Source organism: Aegilops tauschii, chromosome 7, assembly GCF_002575655.3.
Source record: "Aegilops tauschii subsp. strangulata cultivar AL8/78 chromosome 7, Aet v6.0, whole genome shotgun sequence".
Lineage (NCBI taxonomy): Eukaryota > Viridiplantae > Streptophyta > Magnoliopsida > Poales > Poaceae > Aegilops > Aegilops tauschii.
Genome location: NC_053041.3, coordinates 212,742,287 through 212,762,459, shown reverse-complemented (window position 1 = coordinate 212,762,459; position 20,173 = coordinate 212,742,287). Strand labels below are relative to the sequence as shown.

The 20,173-nt window shown below is 41.7% G+C and overlaps 1 protein-coding gene across 2 annotated transcripts; it reads right to left on the bottom strand.

Annotated features, from left to right (window-relative positions):
- Positions 1-283: 283 nt before the first annotated feature.
- Positions 284-2,503, bottom strand: LOC109745552 (NADPH-dependent aldo-keto reductase, chloroplastic). Of its 2 annotated transcripts, none has more exons than XM_020304682.4 (7): positions 2,210-2,503; positions 2,034-2,084; positions 1,852-1,928; positions 1,690-1,777; positions 1,339-1,611; positions 1,031-1,261; positions 284-964 (listed from the first exon to the last, which is right to left on the bottom strand). In XM_020304682.4, the coding sequence occupies exons 1-7, from the start codon at positions 2,501-2,503 to the stop codon at positions 881-883; spliced, it is 1,098 nt and encodes a 365-aa protein (XP_020160271.2). In that variant the 3' UTR covers positions 284-880. The 2 variants fall into 2 exon arrangements, with proteins under 2 accessions (XP_020160271.2, XP_020160272.2); XM_020304683.4 differs by having other exon boundaries at positions 284-597.
- Between the last annotated feature and the right edge of the window lie 17,670 nt (positions 2,504-20,173).

Here is a 20,173-nt window from a genome sequence, read left to right as displayed (position 1 = left end):
ATAGTATTTTTACTCATAGTTAAAAAAGAACAGACCGGATCGCATGTCGGACCGGGAAAGACCGGAAACGAAGGCCTCAACGGTTTTATAAGCTAATCAAACTGTTATGCAAATGAACCGAACAAAATTGGTCGAACCGGCCGTTTTTTCTCTCAAACCGGAAGAAAAACCAAAACCGGTTGAGCAGGGAGCACGCAAAAGCATCACTTGGAAAGACCAAAAGTATAATTGTGTCTGCTGGGGATCAATCCTCGATCGCAAGGAAGCAGACTGAGATCACCAATTTGGCACGGTACCAACTCAGCCCATCCAACTTATAGCTCTCAAATGATAGAAATTTAGTGTATTTGACCTATTTTTACATATCTTATGGCTTAAAAAAAACAGTAAATGAACCACTGAACCAGCGGTCCGACCGGAAAAAACCTGAACCGACGGTATCACCGGTTCGATCACCGATCCGGTTTAAAAACTATGTTTTTACTCCTTCGCCATGAAGTTAGCTTCAAATCTTGCATGGCAAACATCTTCTGTCTTGTAATCTCCAAACTCTTCCGGAGCTTTTTCTCCATGTACGCATTGGCATTGCTATATATTCTGAACATACAACAAAAGATGAAAATAAAGGAGAGTACTGCTGTAAATTTGCTCGTTCTATGCTTTCATTCCTGGGCTCCTCTCTAGATATTCATGCATGCATACCAATACCATGCAACAATGCCGACGTCGTCTGCCAAAAATGCAACAAAAATGCACACCAAGAGGTCGCTGCGTTTTCTGGCATGATGCATTGTTTCCCTCTTATAAAACAAAGCGGCGTAAATTTCATAAATTTCAAGTCTAGTTGCAGATTGCATTTCATGCGGGCGCTGATTTTCAGTTATATTTCACCATCCCAGAGCTCGTCCATTGTTTTGTAAATGCTCTGAGAGTGCACCAATGATTCGTTCCTGACTCGCTTAACCTGTTCACCACGAAGAGCGCGTTCATTTTGTGCACTCACGGATAACTGAAAAAAAAGGGCCTGTACCTGTTCAATTTCAGAAAACTTGTCACACAGTTCTTCAGGAATGGACCAGCCAAACAGGTCAATGTTCTCCTTCAACCTCGACTCATTGGTACTTTTAGGAAGCACGCTCTGACCCTGCTGGATACCCCATCGCAGAGCGATCTGTGCCGGGGTTCTTCCCAAACTCTCGGCTATCGATGTCACCACCGGGTTATCCGCGACGACTTTCATCCTACCTAGCGGCGCATACGCCTGCAGAAAGAAGAACATGAGCAAATTGCCAGGAAATTTCACATGCCAAAGCTTAATGTATCATTTGAACTACTCACAGAGAAATGAACTCCATTGGTGTGGCAGAAGGCTCTGAGCTTGGCCTGCTGCCAACCAGGGTGGCACTCCACCTGATCAACAGCCGGAGGAACACGGGCCACGGCAAGCAGATCGGCCAGCTTCTTGGTCGAAAAATTGCTCACGCCTATTGCGCGGGCCTTGCCTGAATCGTACAGCTTCTCCATTGCCCGCCAGGTCTCGGGCATATCGAGCTCGACAAAGTTTTCCGGGCTCAGCTCGCTGCCTTTCTTTATCTGGAAGGGCCAATGAATCTACCAAGATCCCAAACTCAGTGTCAAAGAAAGGGCAGACTTACTTTATCTGTACTGCACACATTCAAGCCAAGTTACCAGGTGCAGGTCAAGATAATCCAGCTGCAGATCATTGAGAGTGCGGTCGATTGCCGACGGAACGTCTTCGGGCGCGAGATCGCTGCACCTGCATAGCTTGATTCTCCGGGTGTTACAAGATTGATGGGCATGAAAAAACATTAACAGCTATAAGACTGGTACCATATCTTTGAAGTGATGAAAAGGTCTTGCCGTTTGACGACGCCGTTATCAAAGAGCTTGTTCAAGGCAGCGCCAATCTAGCCACATTAAGGGCAACACTGATTCTACGCCAACCAAAATGTCACCGGGTGCGATTGTGAATTGAAGACACTGATTACATGATACATTAGGACTAGCATTACCTCCTTCTCGTTCTTGTATAGTGGTGCGCAGTCGATGTGCCGGTACCCGGCCTGCCATGACAAGCAGAGTCAAGGTCCGGGCTCAAGCAGCACCCATGAAGCATACTTCTGAGCAAAACAAACGGGATAACACACGGATGCAAAAGATCGGAACAGGAAATGTTTTTCTCTTTTACCTTGACGGCGGCGGTGACCGCGCCAGCGACGACGCCGGGGCCGGACTTGTAGGTGCCGAGGCCTACCGAGGGGATGCGTGCCCCGGTGTTGAGGGTGAAATAGGTGGCCATCTTCTTCCTCCTTTTCTCCCCGCGTCTCTCCTCTTCGTCGCTGTTTGGAACTACACATGACAGGAAGGGATAAGGAAGGCGACCGAAACTGAGCTGCCACGGAAGCCTGTTTGATTCACGGTCCGGAAGAGCCGGCTCGCCAACATGCATCATGCAACGATTGCGTGGGTTGGTCCAGGGCATTTTTTTTCTAGACGTGTGATTTTTTTCCTTTTTATTGTTTTTCACATGGTTTTTACATAACTACTCCCTTCAATCCTTATTAATTGTTGCTTTAGTACAAGTTTGTATTAAACGAGCAACAACTAATATGAATTGGAGGGAGTATTATTTTTTCCTTTTTCGTATTTGATTTTTATATTTTTCCTAGTTTTCCCTCATCGGCAGTTTTCATTCCTTTCCAAAAATAATAAATATTATTTGACAAATACACGAATATTTTTGAAATTTGAGAATTTTAAAATCAATTTATCATTTTGCAAAATACGGGAACACTTTTTTTAGCTTACATAAACATTTTTAAAAGGCACAAAACACTTATATTACTCGGCTTCTTTAAAATACATGTGTAATTTTTAAAATTACATAAATATTTTCAAAATGCACGACCAATTCCAAAAATTACACTGCATGTTTAAAAAAAGTGTGGATACTTTTTAATTACATGGCTTTTAAAGTGTGAATAGTTTTCAATTACATGAAAAAGTGTAATTATATATGTTTGCAAAATTAAGAGAGATATGATATGCATAATTCATCTGTTTATCATCATGAAGAGTAATATGTTACACAATAGTTTGACGTGGATGATTTAAGTCTTTTGGCTTTGTGTTTGTTGCATGTTTAGGTTATCTTATGATCATGTATATGTGTTGGTAGATTCAGGTTCCAATGACTCATGAATGAATACGGTCTCGAGTTTGTTATGTTTTTCTTTTGCGTGTAACATATATCGTCATTGTGTCTCAAGTTTGTTGTATCTTGGCATGGATTGCACCTCTGTCTCCTTTATACTATTGAAAGGAGGGATCTTTTGTGCACCTCTTATATATGTCCCCACCCCTGTCCATGCTCCTCTAATCGACACACGACACCAAACATGTGGACCCTACCACACATCTCCACGCTTTTTTCTTTACTTTACTTTTTTGGCTTTGCACCCAGAGAAAACTCATATAATAGGCATAGAGAGAAACCCCGAGAAAATTCCCCAATTTCTGCCGCAAACAGAAACCAAAGTGGTTGCCCTGAAATATACCAAAACCCTAAGATTGAATGGTGGACTCGCTTAATATAATGGGCCATGCCTCTGCACTATGCATTTGTCTTGGTGAGGTAAGGCTAAATGCCTTATGTGGCGCCATTGGGATCCGGTAAGGACATGCCTCACGTGCACATTCCAGTGAATGTGACACCAACTTCACATGGATATTTGATATGTATAATTTTTGAAGTTTTATGCCACATTTTTATCAAAATAAGCAATGTTCTAACTTTATTTGGACTAACCTACTGCAAATTGCCAGACTGGGAAAGTTGTGTGTTTGTGTCTCATTGTATTCTATTCACGCATCATATGATTCCAAGTCCAACTGTGACTTAATAGTACAAATGATTCAACACATATTTAACAAACAACTTGGAACATTTGCATCGAACCTGGGCAATGATGTTATCTCTTCGACCCTGCAAGTCAAACACTTTAGATATTTTCTCTATGTATATGGTGCAACATGTCTCACATGTCAATGGAATAGTATTTGGTATGCTCTAGGATTTACAACAAATGGTGTTGCTTTTTACGTTTTTGCTTCAACTTTGCGAACTCCCTATGGTCTGGACGAAGGCCGATAGTGATCGTGCTTGTTCAAAGGATGGAGCCTCCAATAACTAACCCTACTAATCTTGAGGATTTGAACACTTCATTACTTTATTGTTTCTTAGTTAGGATTCATTTTTTACTATACATCTTAATTCGTATGACTGATAAGTGATAACCAAGGTAACCATTTCAAAATAATGTTTACTGTGTGTACATAAGCGCCATTCGCAAATGACAACTAAACATCTAAAGGCCAGAAAGCCATAGCCATATATGATGATGCAAACTTGTTCATAAGATAGGCACAACAGCGTTCAAGATTGGAAGGTCGGATGGCTAAGCTGAAGGAACTGAAATGTCCCCATTATTGTAAGTCGGCTGTAAATGCAAGACAAGTCAGATGTGAAGGAAATATGCCCTAGAGGCAATAATAAAGTTGTTATTTATATTTCCTTATATCATGATAAAGGTTTATTATTCATGCTAGAATTGTATTAACCAGAAACTTAGTACATTTGTGAATACATAGACAAACAGAGTGTCACTAGTATGCCTCTACTTGACTAGCTCGTTAATCAAACATGGTTAAGTTTCCTAGCCATAGACATGAGTTGTCATTTGATGAACGGGATCACATCATTAGAGAATGATGTGATTGACATGACCCATCCGTTAGCTTAGCACTATGATCGTTTAGTTTATTGCTATTGCTTTCTTCATGACTTATACATGTTCCTATGACTATGAGATTATGCAACCCCCGAATACCGGAGGAACACTTAGTGTGCTATCAAACGTCACAACGTAACTGGGTGATTATAAAGATGCTCTACAGGTGTCTCCTATGGTGTTTGTTGAGTTGGCATAGATCGAGATTATGATTTGTCACTCCGATTGTCGGAGAGGTATCTCTGGGCCCTCTCGGTAATGCACATCACTATAAGCCTTGCAAGCATTGTGACTAATGAGTTAGTTGTGGGATGATGCATTACGGAACGAGTAAAGAGACTTGCCGGTAACAAGATTGAACTAGGTATGAGGATACCAACGATCGAATCTCGGGCAAGTAACATACCGATGACAAAGGGAACAACGTATGTTGTTGTGCGGTTTGACCGATAAAGATCTTCGTAGAATATGTAGGAGCCAATATGAGCATCCAGGTTTCGCTATTGGTTATTGACCGGAGAGGTGTCTCGGTCATGTCTACACAGTTCTCGAACCCGTAGGGTCCCACGCTTAACGTTCGATGATGATATGTATTGTGAGTTATGTGATTTGATGTACCGAAGGTTGTTCGGAGTCCCGGATGTGACCACGGACATGACGAGGAGTCTCGAAATGGTCGAGACATAAAGATTGATATATTGGAAGGTTATGTTTGGACACCGGAAAGGTTTCGGATAGGTTCGGGCATTTTCCGGAGTACCGGAGGGTTACCGGAACCCCCCGGGAGGTTAATGGGCCTTCATGGGCTTTAGTGGAAGAGAGGAGTGATACGTCTCCAACGTATCTATAATTTTTTATTGTTCCATGCTATATTATATGTTTTGGATGTTTAATGGGCTTTAATATGCTCTTTTATTTTATTTTTGGGACTAACCTACTAACCAGAGGCCGAGTGCCAGTTGCTGTTTTTTGCCTATTTCAGTGTTTCGCGGAAAAGGAATATCAAACGGAATCCAAACGGAATGAAACCTTCGCGAGGATCTTTCTTGGAACAAACGCAATCCATGAGACTTGGAGTGGAAGTCAGAGACGCAACGAGGCGGCCACGAGGCAGGAGGGCGCGCCCAGGGGGTAGGCGCGCCCCACACCCTCGTGGGCCCCTCGTAGCTCCACCGACCTAATTCTTTCGCCTATATATACTCTTATACCCTAAAAACATCGAGGGCAGCCACGAAACCACTTTTCCACTGCCGCAACCGTCTGTACCCATGAGATCCCATCTTGGGGCCTTTTCCGGCGCTCCGCCGGAGGGGGAATCTGAAGGAAATATGCCCTAGAGGCAATAATAAAGTTATTATTTATTTCTTTATATCATGATAAATGTTTATTATTCATGCTAGAATTGTATTAACCGGAAACATAATACATGTGTGAATACATAGACAAACATAGTGTCACTAGTATGCCTCTACTTGACTAGCTCGTTAATCAAAGATGGTTAAGTTTCCTAACCATAGACATGGGTTGTCATTTGATTAACGGGATCACCTCATTAGGAGAATGACGTGATTGACTTGACCCATTCCGTTAGCCTAGCACCCGATCGTTTAGTATGTTGCTACTGCTTTCTTCATGACTTATACATGTTCCTATGACTATGAGATTATGCAACTCCCGTTTACCGGAGGAACACTTTGTGTGCTACCAAACGTCACAACATAAATGGGTGATTATAAAGGTGCTCTACAGGTGTCTCCAAAGGTACTTGTTGGGTTGGCGTATTTCGAGATTAGGATTTGTCACTCCAATTGTCGGAGAGGTATCTCTAGGCCCACTCGGTAATGCACATCACTATAAGCCTTGCAAGCATTGTGACTAATGAGTTAGTTGCGGGATGATGTGTTACGGAACGAGTAAAGAGACTTGCCGGTAACGAGATTGAACTAGGTATCGAGATACCGACGATCGAATCTCGGGCAAGTAACATACTGATGACAAAGGGAACAACGTATGTTGTTATGCGGTCTGACCGATAAAGATCTTCGTAGAATATGTGGGAGCCAATATGGGCATCCAGGTCCTGCTATTGGTTATTGACCGGAGACGTGTCTCGGTCATGTCTACATAGTTCTCGAACCCGTAGGGTCCGCACGCTTAAAGTTACGATGACAGTTTTATTATGAGTTTATGTATGTTGATGTACCGAAGGAGTTCGGAGTCCCGGATGAGATCGGGGACATGACGAGGAGTCTCGAAATGGTCGAGACGTAAAGATCGATATATTGGACGACTATATTCGGACTTCGGAAAGGTTCCGAGTGATTCGGGTATTTTTCGGAGTACCGGAGAGTTACGGGAATACGTATTGGGCCTTATTGGGCCATACGGGAAAGAAGGAAAAGGGCCTCAAGGGTGGCCGCACCCCTCCCCTTGGTCTGGTCCGAATTGGACTAGGGAAAGGGGGGCGCCCCCTTCCTTCCTTCTCTTTTTCCCTTCCTCTTTTCCTATTCCTTATGGGAGGTGGAATCCTACTAGGACTAGGGAGTCCTAGTAGGACTCCACACTTAGTGCGCCCCCTCCTAGGGCCGGCTTCCTCCTCCCTTGCTCCTTTATATATGGGGGCAGGGGGCACCCCATGGACACAACAATTGATCCTTGAGATCTCTTAGCCGTGTGCGGTGCCCCCCTCCACCATATTACACCTCGATAATACCGTTGCGGAGCTTAGGCGAAGCCTTGCGTCGGTAGAACATCATCATCGTCACCACGCCGTCGTGCTGACGAAACTCTCCCTCAACACTCGGCTGGATCGGAGTTCGAGGGACGTCATCGAGCTGAACGTGTGTAGAACTCGGAGGTGCCGTGCGTTCGGTACTTGATCGGTCGGATCGTGAAGACGTACGACTACATCAACCGCGTTGTGATAACGCTTCCGCTGTCGGTCTACGAGGGTACGTGGACAACACTCTCCCCTCTCGTTGCTATGCATCACCATGATCTTGTGTGTGCGTAGGAATTTTTTTGAAATTACTACGTTCCCCAACAGTGGCATCCGAGCCAGGTTTTATGCGTTGATGCTATGCACGAGTAGAACACAAGTGAGTTGTGGGCGATATAAGTCATACTGCTTACCAGCATGTCATACTTTGGTTCAGCGGTATTGTGAGATGAAGCGGCCCGGACCGACATTACGCGTACGCTTACGCGAGACTGGTTTCACCGTTCGGAGCACTCGTTGCTTAAAGGTGACTGGCGGGTGTCTGTCTCTCTCACTTTAATTGAACCGAGTGTGGCTACGCCCGGTCCTTGCGAAGGTTAAAACAGCACCAACTTGACAAACTATCGTTGTGGTTTTGATGCGTAGGTAAGAACGGTTCTTGCTAAGCCCGTAGCAGCCACGTAAAACATGCAACAACAAAGTAGAGGACGTCTAACTTGTTTTTGCAGGGCATGTTGTGATGTGATATGGTCAAGACATGATGTGATATAATGTGTTGTATGAGATGATCATGTTTTGTAACCGAGTTATCGGCAACTGGCAGGAGCCATATGGTTGTCGCTTTATTGTATGAGATGCAATCGCCATGTAATAGTTTTACTTTATCACTAAGCGGTAGCGATAGTCGTAAAAGCAATAAGTTGGCGAGACGACAACGATACTACAATGGAGATCAAGGTGTCGAGCCGGTGACGATGGTGATCATGACGGTGCTTCGGAGATGGAGATCACAAGCACGGTGCTTCGGAGATGGAGATCACAAGCACAAGATGATGATGGCCATATCATATCACTTATATTGATTGCATGTGATGTTAATCCTTTATGCATCTTATCTTGCTTTGATTGACGGTAGCATTATAAGATGATCTCTCACTAAAATTTCAAGATAAAAGTGTTCTCCCTGAGTATGCACCGTTGCAAAAGTTCTTCGTGCTGAGACACCACGTGTTAATCGGGTGTGATAGGCTCTACGTTCAAATACAACGGGTGCAAAACAGTTGCACGCGCGGAATACTCAGGTTAAACTTGACGAGCCTAGCATATACAGATATGGCCTCGGAACACAGAGACCGAAAGGTCGAGCGTGAATCATATAGTAGATATGATCAACATAGTGATGTTCACCATTGAAACTACTCCATCTCACGTGTTAATCGGACATGGTTTAGTTGCTTTGGATCACGTAATCACTTAGATGATTAGAGAGATGTCTATCTAAGTGGGAGTTCTTAAGTAATATGATTAATTGAACTTAAATTTATCATGAACTTAGTCCTGATAGTATTTTGCAAATTATGTTGTAGATCAATAGCTCGCGTTGTTGCTTTCCTGTGTTTATTTTTTATATGTTCCTAGAGAAAAATTATGTTGAAAGATGTTAGTAGCAAAGATGCGGATTGGATCCGTGATCTGAGGATTATCCTCATTGCTGCACAGAAAAATTATGTACTTGATGCACCGCTAGGTGACAGACCTATTGCAGGAGCAGATGCAGACGTTATGAACGTTTGGCTAGCTCAATATGATGACTACTTGATAGTTTAGTGCACCATGCTTAACGGCTTAGAATCGGGACTTCAGAGACGTTTTGAACGTCATGGACCATATAAGATGTTCCAGGAGTTGAAGTTAATATTTCAAGCAAATACCCGAGTTGAGACATATGAAGTCTCCAACAAGTTCTATAGCTAAAAAGATGGAGGAGAATCGCTCAACTAGTGAGCATATGCTCAGATTGTCTGGGTACTACAATCACTTGAATCAAGTGGGAGTTTATCTTCCATATAAAATAGTGATTGACAGAATTCTCTAGTCACCATCACCAAGTTAGTAGAACTTCGTGATGAACTATAGTATGCAAGGGATGACGAAAGTAATTCCTGAGCTCTTCGTGATGCTGAAATCGACGAAGGTAGAAATCAAGAAAAACATCAAATGTTGATGGTTGACGAGACAACATCAAGTGTTGATGGTTGACGAGACCACTTCAAGTATTGATGGTTGACGAGACCACTAGTTTCAAGAAAAGGGCAAAGGGAAGAAAGGGAACTTCAAAAAGAACGGCAAGCAAGTTGCTGCTCAAGTGAAGAAGGCTAAGTCTGGTCCTAAGCCTGAGACTAAGTGCTTCTACTGCAAAGGGACTAGTCACTGGAGGCGGAACTGCCTCAAGTATTTGGTGGATAAGAAGGATGGCAAAGTAAACAAAAGTATATTGGATATACATGTTATTGATGTGTACTTACTAGTGTTTATAGCAACCCCTCAGTATTTGATACTGGTTCAGTTGCTAAAGAGTAGTAACTCAAAAACGGGAGTTGCAGAATAAACAGAGACTAGTAAAAGGCGAGGTGACGATGTGTGTTGGAAGTAGTTCCAAGATTGATATGATCATCATCGCACACTCCCTATACTTTCGGGATTAGTGTTGAAACTAAATAAGTGTTATTTGGTGTTTGCATTGAGCATGAATATGATTTGATCATGTTTATTGCAATACGGTTATTCATTTAAGTTAGAGAACAATTGTTGTTCTGTTTACATGAATAAAAACCTTCTATGGTCATACACACCAACGAAAATGGTTTGTTGGATCTCGATCGTAGTGATACACATAATCATAATATTGAAGCCAAAAGATGCAAAGTTAATAATGATAGTGCAACTTATTTGTGGCACTGTCGTTTAGGTCATATTGGTGTAAAGCGCATGAAGAAACTCCATACTGATGGGATTTTGGAATCACTTGATTATGAATCACTTGATGCTTGCGAACCGTGCCTCATGGGCAAGATGACTGAAACGCCGTTCTCCGGAACTACGGAGAGAGCAACAGATTTGTTGGAAATCATACATACAGATGTATGTGGTCCGATGAATATTGAGGCTCGTAGCAGGTATCATTATTTTCTGACCTTCACAGATGATTTGAGCAGATATGGGTATATCTACTTGATGAAACACAAAGTCTGAAACATTTGAAAAGTTCAAAGAATTTCAGAGTGAAGTGGAGAATCATCGTAACAAGAAAATAAAAGTTTCTACGATATGATCGCAGAGGTAAAATATTTGAGTTACGAATTTGGCCTTCAGTTAAAACAAAGTGAAATAGTTTCACTACTCACATCACCTGGAACACCACGGTGTAATGGTGTGTCCGAACGTCATAACCGTACTTTATTGGATATAGTGCAATCTATGATGTTTCTTACCGATTTACCACTATAGTTTTGGGGTTATGCATTAGAGACAGCTGCATTCACGTTAAATAGGGCACCATCAAAATCCGTTGAGACGACGCCTTATGAACTGAGGTTTAGCAAGAAACCAAAGTTGTCGTTTCTTAAAATTTTGAGGTTGCGATGCTTATGTGAAAAAGTTTCATCCTGATAAGCTCAAACCCAAATCGGAGAAATGTGTCTTCATAGGATACCCAAAGGAGACAGTTGGGTACACCTTCTATCACAGATCCGAAGGCAAGACATTCGTTGCTAAAAATGGATCCTTTCTAGAGAAGGAGTTTCTCTCGAAAGAAGTGAGTGGGAGGAAAGTAGAACTTGATGAGGTAACTGTACCTGCTCCCTTATTGGAAAGTAGTTCATCACAGAAATCTGTTCCTGTGACTCCTACACCAATTAGTGAGGAAGTTAATGATGATGATCATGGAACTTTAGATCAAGTTATTACTGAACCTCGTAGGTCAACCAGAGTAAGATCCGCACCAGAGTGGCACGGTAATCCTGTTCTGGAGGTTATGTTACTAGACCATGACGAACCTACGAACTATGAAGAAGCGATGGTGAGCCCAGATTCCGCAAAATGGCTTGAGGCCATGAAATCTGAGATAAGATCCATATATGAGAACAAAGTATGGACTTTGATTGACTTGCCCAATGATCGGCGAGCCATTGAGATTAAATGGATCTTCAAGAGGAAGACGAACGCTGATAGTAGTGTCACTATCTACAAAGCTAGAATTGTCACAAAAGGTTTTCGACAAGTTCAAGATGTTGACTACGATGAGAGTTTCTCACTCGTATCTATGCTTAAGTCTGTCCGAATCATGTTAGCAATTGCCGCATTTTATGAAATATGGCAAAGGGATAAACAAAACTGCATTCCTTAATGGAAGAAGAGTTGTATATGATGCAACCAGAAGGTTTTGTCAATCCTAAAGGTGCTAACAAAATATGCAAGCTCCAGCGATCCATCAATGGACTGGTGCAAGCATCTCGGAGTTGGAATATACACTTTGATAAGTTGATCAAAGGATATAGTTTTATACAGACTTGCGGTGAAGCCTGTATTTACAAGAAAGTGAGTGGGAGCACTACAGCATTTCTGATAAGTTTATGTGAATGACATATTGTTGATCGGAAATAATGTAGAATTATTCTGCAAAGCATAAAGGAGTGTTTGAAAGGAGTTTTTCAAAGAAAGACCTCGGTGAAGCTGCTTACATATTGAGCATCAAGATCTATAGAGATAGATTAAGACGCTTGATAAGTTTTTTCAATGAGTACATACCTTAACAAGATTTTGAAGTAGTTCAAAATACAACAGTCAAAGAAAGAGTTCTTGCCTGTGTTACAAGGTATGAAATTGAGTAAGACTCAAAGCCCGACCACGGCAGAAGATAGAACGAGAATGAAAGTCATTCCCTATGCCTTGGCCATAGGTTCTATAAAGTATGCCATGCTGTGTACCAGATCTATTGTATACCCTACACTGATTTTGGCAAAGGGAGTACAATAGTGATCTAGGAGTAGATCACTGGACAGCGGTCAAAATTATCCTTAGTGGAATAAGGATATGTTTCTCGATTATGGAAGTGACAAAAGGTTCGTCGTAAAGGGTTACGTCGATGCAAGTTTTGACACTAAATCAAGATGACTCTAAGTCTCGGTCTAGATACATATTGAAAGTGGGAGCAATTAGCTAGAGTAGCTCCGTGCAGAGCATTGTAGACATAGAAATTTGCAAAATACTTACGGATCTGAATGTGACAGACCCGTTGACTAAAATTATCTCACAAGCAAAACATGATCACACCTTAGTACTCCTTGGGTGTTAATCACATACCGATGTGAACTAGATTACTGACTCTAGTAAACCCTTTGGGTGTTGGTCACATGACGATGTGAACTATGGGTGTTAATCACATGGTGATGTGAACTATTGTTGTTAAATCACATGGCGATGTGAACTAGATTATTGACTCTAGTGCAAGTGGGAGACTGAAGGAAATATGCCCTAGAGGCAATAATAAAGTTATTATTTATTTCCTTATATCATGATAAATGTTTATTATTCATGCTAGAATTGTATTAACCGGAAACATAATACATGTGTGAATACATAGACAAACATAGTGTCACTAGTATGCCTCTACTTGACTAGCTCGTTAATCAAAGATGGTTAAGTTTCCTAACCATAGACATGGGTTGTCATTTGATTAACGGGGTCACCTCATTAGGAGAATGACGTGATTGACTTGACCCATTCCGTTAGCTTAGCACCCGATCGTTTAGTATGTTGCTACTGCTTTCTTCATGACTTATACATGTTCCTATGACTATGAGATTATGTAACCCCCGTTTACCGGAGGAACACTTTGTGTGCTACCAAACGTCACAACGTAAATGGGTGATTATAAAGGTGCTCTACAGGTGTCTCCAAAGGTACTTGTTGGGTTGGCATATTTCGAGATTAGGATTTGTCACTCCAATTGTCGGAGAGGTATCTCTAGGCCCACTCGGTAATGCACATCACTATAAGCCTTGCAAGCATTGTGACTAATGAGTTAGTTGCGGGATGATGTGTTATGGAACGAGTAAAGAAACTTGCCGGTAACGAGATTGAACTAGGTATCGAGATACCGACGATCGAATCTCGGGCAAGTAACATACTGATGACAAAGGGAACAACGTATGTTGTTATGCGGTCTGACCGATAAAGATCTTCGTAGAATATGTGGGAGCCAATATGGGCATCCAGGTCCCGCTATTGGTTATTGACCGGAGACGTGTCTCGGTCATGTCTACATAGTTCTCGAACCCGTAGGGTCCGCACGCTTAAAGTTACGATGACAGTTTTATTATGAGTTTATGTATGTTGATGTACCGAAGGAGTTCGGAGTCCCGGATGAGATCGGGGACATGACGAGGAGTCTCGAAATGGTCGAGACGTAAAGATCGATATATTGGGCGACTATATTCGGACTTTGGAAAGGTTCCGAGTGATTCGGGTATTTTTCGGAGTACCGGAGAGTTACGGGAATACGTATTGGGCCTTATTGGGCCATACGGGAAAGAAGGAAAAGGGCCTCAAGGGTGGCCGCACCCCTCCCCTTGGTCTGGTCCGAATTGGACTAGGGAAAGGGGGGCGCCCCCTTCCTTCCTTCTCTTTTTCCCTTCCTCTTTTCCTATTCCTTATGGGAGGTAGAATCCTACTAGGACTAGGGAGTCCTAGTAGGACTCCACACTTGGTGCGCCCCCTCCTAGGGCCGGCTTCCTCCTCCTTTGCTCCTTTATATACGGGGGCAGGGGGCACCCCATGGACACAACAATTGATCCTTGAGATCTCTTAGCCGTGTGCGGTGCCCCCCTCCACCACATTACACCTCGATAATACCGTTGCGGAGCTTAGGCGAAGCCCTGCGTCGGTAGAACATCATCATCGTCACCACGCCGTCGTGCTGACGAAACTCTCCCTCAACACTCGGCTGGATCGGAGTTCGAGGGACGTCATCGAGCTGAACGTGTGTAGAACTCGGAGGTGCCGTGCGTTCGGTACTTGATCGGTCAGATCGTGAAGACGTACGACTACATCAACCGCGTTGTGATAACGCTTCCGCTGTCGGTCTACGAGGGTACGTGGACAACACTCTCCCCTCTCGTTGCTATGCATCACCATGATCTTGCGTGTGCGTAGGATTTTTTTTGAAATTACTACGTTCCCCAACAGAATCGATCACGGAGGGCTTCTACATCAACACCATAGCCTCTCCGATGATGTGTGAGTAGTTTACCACAGACCTTCGGGTCCATAGTTATTAGCTAGATGGCTTCTTCTCTCTCTTTAGTTCTCAATACAAAGTTCTCCTCGATGTTCTCGGAGATCTATTCGATGTAATACTTTTTGCGGTGTGTTTGCCGAGATCCGATGAATTGTGGGTTTATGATCAAGATTATCTATGAACAATATTTGATTCTTCTCTGAATTCTTATATGCATGATTTGATATCTTTGCAAGTCTCTTCGAATTATCGGTTTAGTTTGGCCTACTAGATTGATCTTTTTTGCAATGGGAGAAGTGCTTAGCTTTGGGTTCAATCTTGCGGTGCTCGATCCCGGTGACAGAAAGGGAACCGACACCTATTGTATTGTTGCCTTCGAGGATAAAAAGATGAGGTTTATATCATATTGCTTGAGTTTATCCCTCTACATCATGTCATCTTGCCTAATGTGTTACTCTGTTCTTATGAACTTAATACTCTAGATGCATGCTGGATAGCGGTCGATGTGTGGAGTAATAGTAGTAGATGCATAATCGTTTCGGTCTACTTGACACGGACGTGATGCCTATGTTCATGATCATGCCTAGATATTCTCATAACTATGCGCTTTTCTATCAATTGCTCGGGAGTAATTTGTTCACCCACCGTAATATATGCTATCATGAGAGAAGCCACTAGTGAAACCTATGGCCCCCGAGTCTATTTTACATCATATTAGTTTCCCGTCAAGTAGCTATTTCTGTCGCCGTTTATTTTGCAATCTTTACTTTCCAATCTATACAACAAAAATACCAAAAATATTTATCTTATTATCTTTATAAGGTCTCACTTTTGCAAGTGGCCGTGAAGGGATTGACAACCCCTTTATCGCGTTGGTTGCAAGGTTCTTGATTGTTTGTGCAGGTACTAGGCGATTTGCGTGTAATTTCCTACTGGATTGATACCTTGGTTCTCAAAAACTGAGGGAAATACTTACGCTACTTTGCTGCATCACCCTTTCCTCTTCAAGGGAAAACCAACGCATGCTCAAGAGGTAGCAAGAAGGATTTATGGCGCCGTTGCCGGGGAGATCTACGCTCAAGTCAAGACATACCAAGTACCCATCACAAACTCTTCTCCCTCGCATTACATTATTTGCCATTCGCCTCTCGTTTTCCTCTCCCCCATTTCTAAAACGATTTTCAAAAACCTTTGCCTTTTCTTCGCCTTCTTCCCGTATGTATCTTTGTTTGTGTTTCCATGTGCCTTCTATTTGCTTGCTAAAAATCTATTGATATGGATCCACTTAAAGTGTTCTACTTGGATCATATTCGATCCTTATGCGCTCGTGTTGAAACCCCAACTAGCCTAGTTGATGGGACATCTTTAGATGAGCATGCTCATTTTGTGTGTCACCGTTTGTCTGAAAAAGGAAAACTCTTATGGGATCAAATAAACAGATTGTTGTGTTATGCTTGGAATCTTTGTGAAATTTATGATTTTACTTGTTGCTCTAAGAACCCTAAAAAACACCTCCCCTACCTATGTGAGTTTAATGATAATGAAATCCTATCTTCTTATGCAAAGGGTGTTTATAGTTACTACGATATCGAACAAATTGAAGAATTTGTTGCTTTCAAGGGTGCTTATGAAGTTGCTTCCTTGATTGAGAAGTATGATATTACTCTCTACGAATCTGAAAATTTTGACATACTTAAATATTGCTATGAATACTATGCTCATAATGTCTATGCCAAAGAATTTATTGAGAGAATGACCGTTGCTTTGGAAGAAAATAATGATATGCATGAAACTATAGATAATGATGATTCCGATGATTTGATTGAAATATCCCTTGATGAACATGATGCTTGCTATTCTTGTGGCCATGATGCCAATATTTATGAAGATGATTTTGCTATAGTTCCTTATGTTAAACATGAGATCGTTGCTATTGCACCCATACTTGGTAGTTCCTACGATGAAAAGCATGATTGCAATGATTTTACTATAAATTCTCTTGATGTCAATTGTGCTAATAATATGCAAAACCCTAAGCTTGGGGATGCTAGTTTTGCTATGTCTACTAGTTGTTGCAATGATCATGATTGGGGTGATTCTTTTTATGATCTTGAAAATTTATTTAAGCCCCATGATGAATATGAGATTGATAGTAGTGTTTGCAATAATATTGAAAGTTGGTTTGGATGAGTGTTAACTTTAGATCCCACATATTTGGATAATGTTCAATCTTATGGTATTTTTGGTAAAAGTGGGTTTGGACAGGTCATGACTTTAGTTAATGATAATCCCACTATTTTGGAAGAGTGTCAACTTCGCATGCATGTGGATCGTGTTGAGAATATGTTATGTGATAGCTATTTTGTTGAATTTGCCTATGATCATACATGTAATTATTATGAGAGAGGAAAATATGGTTGTAGAAATTTTTATCTTACTAAATTACCTCTCGTCATGTTGAGATTGCTATCGTCTCTTTCTTCTTCCTTGCATATGCTAATTTTTGCTTGCTATGATAATTTGTTTGCTTATAAAATGCCTATGCATAGGAAGTATGTTAGAGTTAGATGTGTTTATCACGTGTTCTATGATGCTCTCTTTGTGCTTTAAATCTTGTCTTTGATGTGAGCGTCATTAAAATTATCAATGCCTAGCTAGGGGTGTTAAACGATAGCGCTTGTTGGGAGGCAACCCAATTTTATTTTTGTTCCTTGATTTTTGTTCCTGTTTAGTAATAAATAAATCATCTAGCCTCTGGTTAGATTTGGTTTTATGTTTTAATTAGTGTTTGTGCCAAGTAAAACCTATAGGATCTCCTTGGATGATCATTATTTGATCTTTCTGAAAAAGACAGAAACTTTCTGCTCATGAAAACAATTGTTAAAAATCACCAGAAACTGATAAAATACTGATTCTAACTGCAGTAGATCAATAAAAAAATTATCTAGGTCTTCCTATTTTTGCATAATTTTTGGAGTTACAGAAGTATGCGTTTGATACAGATTACTACAGACTGTTCTATTTTTGACAGATTCTGTTTTTCGTGTGTTGTTTGCTTATTTTGATGAATCTATGGCTAGTATCGGGGGGTATGAACCATAGAGAAGTTGGAATACATTAGGTTTAACACAAATATAAATAAAGAATGAGTTAATTACAGTAACTTAAAGTAGTGGTTTGTTTTCTTACACTAACGGAGCTCATGAGATTTTCTGTTTAAGTTTTGTGTTGTGAAGTTTTCAAGTTTTTGGGTAAAGATTTGATGGATTTTGGAATAAGGAGTGGCAAGAGCATAAGCTTGAGGATGCCCAAGGCACCCCAAGGTAAAATTCAAGGACAACCAAAAGCCTAAGCTTGGGGATGCCCCGGAAGGCATCCCCTCTTTCGTCTTCGTCTATCGGTAACTTTACTTGAGGCTATATTTTTATTCACCACATGATATGTGTTTTGCTTGGAGCATCTTGTATGATTTGAGTCTTTGCTTTTTTAGTTCACCACGATCATCCTTGCTGTACACACCTTTTGGGAGAGACACACATGAATCGGAATTTATTATAATACTCTATGCACTTCACTTATATCTTTTGAGCTAGATAATTTTGCTCTAGTGCTTGACTTATATCTTTTAGAGGAGTGATACGTCTCCAACGTATCTATAATTTTTTATTGTTCCATGCTATTATATTATCTGTTTTAGATGTTTAATGGGCTTTAATATGCTCTTTTATATTATTTTTGGGACTAACCTACTAACCGGAGGCCCAGTGACAGTTGTTGTTTTTTTGCCTATTTCAGTGTTTCGAAGAAAAGGAATATCAAACGGAATCCAAACGGAATGAAACCTTCGCGAGGATCTTTCTTGGAACAAACGCAATCCAGGAGACTTAGAGTGGAAGTCAGAGAAGCAACGAGGCGGCCACGAGGCAGGAGGGCGCGCCCCCACCCTCGTGGGCCCCTCGTAGCTCCACCGACCTACTTCTTTCGCCTATATATACTCTTATACCCTGAAAACATCGAGGGAAGCCACGAAACCACTTTTCCACCGCCGCAACCTTTTGTACCCGTGAGATCCCATCTTGGGGCCTTTTCCGGCGCTCCGTCGGAGGGGGAATCGATCATGGAGGGCTTCCACATCAACACCATAGCCTCTCCGATGATGTGTGAGTAGTTTACCACAGACCTTCGGGTCCATAGTTATTAGCTAGATGGCTTCTTCTCTCTCTTTGGTTCTCAATACAAAGTTCCCCTCGATGTTCTTGGAGATCTATTCGATGTAATACTTTTTGCGGTGTGTTTGCCGAGATTCGATGAATTGTGGGTTTATGATCAAGATTATCTATGAACAATATTTGATTCTTCTCTGAATTCTTATATGCATGATTTGATATCTTTGCAAGTCTCTTTGAATTATCGGTTTAGTTTGGCCTACTAGATTGATCTTTCTTACAATGGGAGAAGTGCTTAGCTTTGGGTTCAATCTTGCGGTGCTCGATCCCAGTGACAGAAAGGGAACCGACACGTATTGTATTATTGCCATCGCGGATAAAAAGATGGGGTTTATATCATATTGCTTGAGTTTATCCCTCTACATCATGTCATCTTGCCTAATGCGTTACTCTGTTCTTATGAACTTAATACTCTAGATGCATGTTGGATAGAGGTCGGTGTGTGGAGTAATAGTAGTAGATGCATAATCGTCTCGGTCTACTTGACACGGACGTGATGCCTATGTTCATGATCATGCCTAGATATTATCATAACTATGCGCTTTTCTATCAATTGCTCGGCAGTAATTTGTTCACCCACCGTAATATATGCTATCATGAGAGAAGCCACTAGTGAAACCTATGGCCCCCGGGTCTATTTTACATCATATTAGTTTTCCGTCAACTAGCTATTTCTGTCGCCGTTTATTTTGCAATATTTACTTTCCAATCTATACAACAAAAATACCAAAAATATTTATCTTATTATCTTTATCATATCTCACTTTTGCAAGTGGCCGTGAAGGGATTGATAACCCCTTTATCGTGTTGGTTGCAAGGTTCTTGATTGTTTGTGCAGGTACTAGGCATTTGAGTGTAATTTACTACTGGATTGATACCTTGGTTCTCAAAAACTGAGGGAAATACTTACGCTACTTTGCTGCATCACCCTTTCCTCTTCAAGGGAAAACCAACGCATGCTCAAGAGGTAGCAAGGAGGAGGAGGCCAGGTGGAGGTGCGCGCCCCCCAAGCCCAATCCGAATGGGGGGGCTTTCCTTCTCTCCCTCTTCCTCTTTCCTTCCCGTCCTAGTTGGACTAGGAAAGGGGGGAACCTACTCCTAGTAGGAGTAGGATTCCCCC